Below are 7,488 nucleotides of genomic sequence, written 5' to 3'. Positions count from 1 at the left end.
AGAGGTAGGGTTTCAAGTGTCTCCGGAAGGTGGTCAGTGACTCCGCTGTCCTGGCGTTGTGGGGGAGCTTGTTCCACCATTGGGGTGCCAGAGCAGCGAATAGCTTTGACTGGGCTGAGCGGGAACTGTGCTTCCGTAGAGGTAGGGGGGCTAGCAGGCCAGAGGTGGATGAACGTAGTGCCCTTGTTTGGGTGTAGGGTCTGATCAGAGCCTGAAGGTAAGGAGGTGCCGTTCCCCTCACAGCTCCGTAGGCAAGCACCATGGTTTTGTAGTAGATGCGAGCTTCAACTGGAAGCCAGTGTAGTGTGCGGAGGAGCGGGGTGACATGAGAGAACTTGGGAAGGTTGAACACCAGACGGGCTGCAGCATTCTGGATAAGTTGCAGGGGTTTAATGGCACAGGCAGGGAGCCCAGCCAACAGCGAGTTGCAGTAATCCAGACAGGAGATGACAAGTGGCTAGATTAGGACCTGTGCCACTTTCTGTGTAAGGTAGGGTCGTTCTCTGCGAATGTTGTAGAGCATGAACCTGCAGGATCGGGTCACCGCTTTGATGTTAGCAGAGAACGACAGGGTGTTGTCCAGGGTCACGCCAAGGTTCTTTGCACTCTGGGAGGAGGACACAATGGAGTTGTCAACCGTGATGGCGAGATCATGGAGCAGGCAGTCCTTCCCCGGGAGGAAGAGCAGCTCTGTCTTGCCGAGGTTCAGCTTGAGGTGGTGATCCGACATCCACACTGATATGTCTGCCAGACATGCAGAGATGCGATTCGCCACCTGGTTATCAGAATGGGGAAAGGAGAAAATTAATTGTGTGTCGTCTGCGTGGCAATGATAGGAGAGACCATGTGAGGATATGACAGAGCCAAGTGACTTGGTGTATAGAGAGAATAGGAGAGGGCCTAGAACTGAGCCCTGGGGGACACCAGTGGTGAGAGCACGTGGTGCGGAGACAGATTCTCGCCACGCCACCTGGTAGGAGCGACCTGTCAGGTAGGACGCAATCCAAGAGTGAGCAGCGCCGGAGATGCCCAACTCGCTGATGGGTCACAGTATCAAAGGCAGCAGATAGGTCTAGAAGGATAAGAGCAGAGGAGAGAGAGTTAGCTTTGGCAGTGTGGAGAGCCTCCGTGACACAGAGAAGAGCAGTCTCAGTTGAATGACCAGTCTTGAAACCTGACTGGTTAGGATCAAGAAGGTCATTCTGAGAGAGATAGCAGGAGAGTTGGCTAGAGATGGCACGCTCAAGAGTTTTGGAGAGAAAAGAAAGAAGGGATACTGGTCTGTAGTTGTTGACATCGGAGGGATCGAGTGTAGGTTTTTTGAGGAGGGGTGCAAGTCTCGCCCTCTTGAAGACGGAAGGGACATAGCCAGCGGTCAAGGATGAGTTGATGAGCGAGGTGAGGTAAGGGAGAAGGTCTCCGGAAATGGTCTGGAGAAGAGAGGAGGAGATAGGGTCAAGCGGGCAGGTTATTGGGCGGCCGGCCATCACAAGTCGCAAGATTACTACTGCTGCTATTACTACTACTGCTGCTACTACTGCTATTACTACTACTGCTACTACTACTTTTACTACTGCTACTCCTACTACTTCTACTACTGCTGCTGCTTCTGCTAATACTACTACTGCTACAACTACTACTATTGTTTTTACTTCTACTACTACTGCTGCTGTTGCTACTAATACTAGTATTGCTGCTGCTGCTACTATTGCTACTGCTACTACTACTTCTACTACTACTCCTTCTGCTACTACTACTGCTACTATTGCTAATAATACTACTACTACTATGACTACTACTACTGCTACTACTACGACTACTACTATTGCTATTACTACTGCTACTACTGCCACTGCTACTATTACTACTACTACTGCTACTACTACTACTACTACTGCTACTACTACTACTACTTCTACTGCTACTACTACTAATACTTCTACTGCTACTACTACTTCTACTACTACTCCTACTGCTACTACTACTGCTAATATTGCTAATGTTACTACTACTACTATGACTACTACTACTGCTACTACTACGACTACTACTATTGTTATTACTACTTCTACTACTGCTACTGCTACTACTACTACTTCTACTGCTACTGCTACTACTACTACTTCTACTGCTACTACTACTACTACTACTATTGCTATTACTACTGCTACTACTACTGCTACTACTACTACTGCTACTATTGCTATTCCTACTGCTACTACTACTACTGCAACTACTACTACTACTACTGCTACTATTGCTAATACTATTGCTATTACTACTACTACTACTACTGCTACTACTGCTGCTGCTACTACTACTACTAGTACTACTACTACTACTACTACTACTACTGCTGCTACTGCTACTTCTACTGCTTCTACTACTGCTACTATTGCAAATACTACTACTACTACCATGACTACTACTATTGCTATTATTACTGCTACTACTGCTACTGCTACTATTCCTACTACTACTGCCACTACTGCTATTCCTACTGATACTATTGCTCTTCCTACTATTGCTAATACTACTACTACTACTGCTGCTGCTGCTACTACTGCTGCTGCTGCTGCTACTACTACTACTACTACTACTACTGCTTCTACTGCTACTACTACTACTTTTATTGCTACTACTACTACTACTACTACTACTGCTACTACTAATACTACTACTAAGACTACTCCTACTACTACTGCTACTGCTACTGCTTCTACTACTGCCACTACTACTGCTACTATTGCAAATACTAATACTACTACCACAACTACTACTATTGCTATTACTACTGCTACTACTGCTACTATTCCTACTACTACTGCCACTACTACTGCTACTACTACTACTACTATTACTACTACTACTGCTACTGCTACTGCTACTACTACTACTTCTACTGCTACTACTACTACTTTGTCTACTGCTACTGCTACTACTACTACTGATCCTATTAATACATCTACTGCTACTGCTACTACTGCTTTACTACTGCTACTACTACTACTTCTACTGCTACTACTGCTAATACTACTACTACTACTGCTGCTGCTGCTACTACTGCTGCTGCTGCTACTACTACTACTACTACTACTACTACTACTGCTGCTGCTACTGCTACTACAACTACAACTACTTTTATTGCTACTACTACTACTGCCACTACTACTGCTACTATTGCAAATACTAATACTACTACCACAACTACTACTATTGCTATTACTACTGCTACTACTGCTACTGCTACTATTACTACTACTTCTACTACTGCCACTTCTACTGCTACTACTACTACTTTGTCTACTGCTACTGCTACTACTGCTACTGATACTATTAATACATCTACTGCTACTGCTACTACTACTTCTACTACTGCTACTACTGCTGCTGCTGCTGATGCTGCTAGTAGGGAAGGAACATCAAGCTGACTGTGATCAATTGGCTGCATTAAAGAATAACATAAGTTCTGCTAGGAGATGCATGGTTTAACTGAGTGTTAGTCCTCTGTTACAGTAAGCTGTGGTGACTGCCAGGAGCAGACTGACTGAGGGAGACAGGCTCAGTAAGCTGTGGTGACTGCCAGGAGCAGACTGACTGAGGGAGACAGGCTCAGTAAGCTGTGGTGACTGCCAGGAGCAGACTGACTGAGGGAGACAGGCTCAGCACAGCATGAGCTGACAGACACAGACACAGACACAGACACAGACACAGACACAGACACAGACACAGACACAGACACAGACACAGACACAGACACAGACACAGACACAGACACAGACACAGACACAGACACAGACACAGACACAGCGTGTGCTGACTACTGCTGGACTGACTCATACATTTCACTATTAATATAATAATAATATGCCATTTAGCAGACGCTTTTATCCAAAGCGACTTACAGTCATGCGTGCATAAATTTTTGTGTATGGGTGGTCCCGGGGATCGAACCCACTACCTTGGCGTTACAAGCGCCGTGCTCTACCAGCTGAGCTACAGAGGACCACCTATTCTACAGCTGAGAGAAAGTCTGTACAGAGTCATTTCTGCCAGGCCATAATAATGGCAGTATTCAGTTACTAAACTACAGGCCGCTGTCAGTTACTAAACTACAGGCCACTGTCAGTTACTAAACTACAGGCCACTGTCAAATAAATTACTGTTGAGGGTATAGCATACTTGTCAAATGTAAACAAACCCACATTATGTGTTCATCAGAAGATTTTCTATGCTGATTTCTCACCAGTGTAATATATTGCCCTAGCTATCTGCATTCAGGTAGCTAGGGCATTGGTACTCCAGTCAATTAATTAATCAATCACACACACACACACACACACACACACACACACACATACACACAGAACGAGATGTGGACGGAAACAGGATCCCATTTTGCAGGTTTCCGATCCCCGTCTAATGGATCTGTCTCAAAATGTGAGAAGAGGGCGCTGCGCCAGGCAGCACCTGGCCTGGCACTGTCCCAGTGAGGGAAGAGAGGGGTATGAGGGAGGGGAGGGTGGGAAGAGAAGAGATGGAGGAGGGCTTGGCTAGCCCCTAATTTCTGAGGAGAAAAGGGGGCAACCCAGAGGCTGTGCAGGTATTTTATGGGTACTGAGTGAAGTGAGTGACTAATGGAGAACTCTTAGGCATGGAAAATGAGTCTACTGTTAATACTACAGCACTAGATCTCTATATGTACAGAATGGAACAGAATAAACTCACACAGACAGGTCCACAGTAGTACCAAATGCAATCTGTAGACAAGCCATTTCAGACTGAAATGTGCCATACGTTTTAGGAAACACTTAATCCAACCGTGTCTGCATGGCCTTGAACATGGCTTCTAAAACAGTAGAACAAAGAGAGAGGAGTATGGAGGAAACCTGGCTCTGGTTAGACTCATGGGTTTACGGTAGAAATAGTAACAAGGGGAAGACGGGAGAGGGGGACAGAGAGGGAAAGGGAGTTACATGTTCTCCCTCCCTGCGGTAGGTTGACTGAATGCAGCAGAACTGTTTCTCTCTTTATACTGGTGCACTGAATACTCCAGGTGCCAGTAACTCAGTAAACACCCAGGGTTGGCCAACTCCTGCTCAACCACATCCCAAAACACTCTCACCTCACCACCATGAAACACTCTCACCCTCTCATCTCACGACACCTGAAACACTCTCATCCTCTCATCTCACGACCCTGAAACAGTCTCACCCTCTCATCTCACCACCATGAAACAGTCTCACCCTCTCATCTCACCTCCCTGAAACAGTCTCAACCTCTCATCTCACCTCCCTGAAACAGTCGCATGCACTCATCTCACCTCCCTGAAACAGTCTCACCCTCTTATCTCACCTCCCTGAAACAAGCTCACCCTCTCATCTCACCTCCCTGAAACACTCACCCTCTCATCTCACCTCCCTGAAACAGTCTCACCCTCTCATCTCACCTCTCTGAAACAGTCTCATCCTCTCACCTCACCTCCCTGAAACAGTTTCACCCTCTCACCTCAACACCCTAAAACACTCTCACCCTCTCACCTCACATCCTACTAACTCTAGCTCTGCCACTTCATATCCTACTGAAAAACCTTACTGAACAAAAGAAGCTCCAACACTCCATAACTCTTCCATAGACACAGAGAGAGAGAGAGAGAGAGAGAGAGAGAGAGGCAGAGTGAGAGAGTGAGAGAGAGAGAGAGAGGTAGAGTGAGAGAGTGAGAGAGAGAGAGAGAGAGAGAGAGAGAGAGAGAGAGAGAGAGAGAGAGAGAGAGAGAGAGAGAGAGAGAGAGAGAGAGAGAGAGAGAGAGAGAGAGAGAGAGAGAGAGAGAGAGAGAGAGAGAGAGAGAGAGGCAGAGTGAGAGAGTGAGAGAGAGAGAGAGAGAGAGAGAGATAGAGAGAGAGATAGAGAGAGAGAGAGAGAGAGAGGCAGAGTGAGAGTCAGTGAAATCTGCCAGTTTGCTGACTCTGAAGGAGATTAAATGTGTTCCTGATGCAATATAACACTGCTACGCACCTGACCATATTGTTCCTGTTGCTTCCTCTCCATCAATACGCCAGGTCTAGAGTATGTGGCGATGGCTATAGTTGTTAATAATAATGTGCAGGTAAACAGTAGTGGTCTGGTCTCCAGTAGTGGTCTCCAGAAAATATGGCTTCCTAAAGCCTGATCTGAAGACAAGTCTGCTCAGTACACGGTAGAGGGGAGAATGGAGGGATTGAGAAGGAAGGGTGAAGATGATTGCATCAACGGTGGAAGTAGGGTTGGAGATGGTAGGCCGTGGTTGTGGAGTGTAGTGGTGGATGTAAAGGGTGTGTGTGTGTGTGTGTGTGTGTGTTAGAGCTGCCAGTGGGTCTGGGTCTGATTAGGTGTTTTATTCCTGTCGAGAGAAGCACCTCAGAATAAACCTGCTGCACCCTTTCATTTCCAGCTGGGTAATTGGGGACACATGCGGGCACGACTTCACCCCTCCTCCCCCTACCTCCCTCCTTAGCCCCCCAGGGGTGAGGGCTGTCAAGGAACCAGTAAGATCAAACCCTTACCGCAATTGAAACGTCCAGGAGTCAGGAGGTTATGTGCCTCAATAAAACAAAAAACAAGGAGAGGAGGAGGAGGAGGAGGAGGAGGAGGAGAACAACAAGGAGAGGAGGAGGGGGAGGGGGGAGGAGGAGAGGAGGACAACGAGGAGAGGAGGAGGGGGAGGGGGGAGGAGGAGAGGAGGAGGAGGACAGGAGGACAACGAGGAGAGGAGGACAACGAGGAGAGGAGGAGGGGGCAGAAGGAGGAGAGGAGGAGGAGGAGGAGAGGAGGAGGAGGGGGCAGAAGGAGGAGAGGAGGAGGAGGAGGAGGAGGAGGAGAGGAGAGGAGGACAACGAGGAGAGGAGGAGGGGGCAGAAGGAGGAGAGGAGGAGGAGGAGGGGGCAGAAGGAGGAGAGGAGGAGGAGGAGGAGGAGGAGGAGGAGGAGGAGGAGGGGAGAGGACAACGAGGAGAGGAGGAGGAGGAGGAGAGGAGGACAACGAGGAGAGGAGGAGGAGGAGAGGAGGAGGAGAAGGAGGAGAGGAGGAGGAGGAGAGGAGGACAATGAGGAGAGGAGGAGGAGGAGGAGAAGGAGGAGAGGAGGAGGAGAGGGAGAAGGAGAAGGAGAGGAGGAGGAGGAGGAGGAGGAGGAGGAGGAGGAGGAGGAGGAGGAGGAGGAGGAGGAGAGGAGGAGGAGAGGGAGGAGGAGAAGGAGAGGAGGAGGAGGAGGAGGGGAGGAGGAGGAGGAGGAGGAGGAGGAGGAGGAGGATAAAGAACAGAAGGAAAGGGGGAAGGAGGAGGAGGGCATATGGAAGATGTTTACAGAATTGCTCTCCCCTGATGTTATCGCGCCGCTTCATTTCGTGGATCAGATGTTCTCATCACAGTATAATATCGTACCAGGCTGTACCACCACTGATCTGCCTAGAAACAAGGGCTGTCCTCTCTTCTCTTCTCATCTATTTTCCCCT

The 7,488-nt window shown here is 48.2% G+C and overlaps 1 protein-coding gene across 1 annotated transcript; it reads right to left on the bottom strand.

Moving 5' to 3' along the window:
- Nucleotides 1–1,590: 1,590 nt before the first annotated feature.
- Nucleotides 1,591–2,829, bottom strand: LOC123481430 (uncharacterized protein DDB_G0271670-like; the record flags this gene model as incomplete). The annotated part of the gene is made up of 1 exon (XM_045205452.1): nucleotides 1,591–2,829. A coding segment is annotated over one exon (1,239 nt), but the record flags the coding sequence as incomplete, so codon positions are not given.
- Between the last annotated feature and the right edge of the window lie 4,659 nt (nucleotides 2,830–7,488).

This window comes from Coregonus clupeaformis, chromosome 20, assembly GCF_020615455.1.
Source record: "Coregonus clupeaformis isolate EN_2021a chromosome 20, ASM2061545v1, whole genome shotgun sequence".
In the NCBI taxonomy this organism is placed as follows: domain Eukaryota; kingdom Metazoa; phylum Chordata; class Actinopteri; order Salmoniformes; family Salmonidae; genus Coregonus; species Coregonus clupeaformis.
Note: the sequence above shows the minus strand (reverse complement) of the source record. Positions and strands in the feature narration are given on the sequence as shown.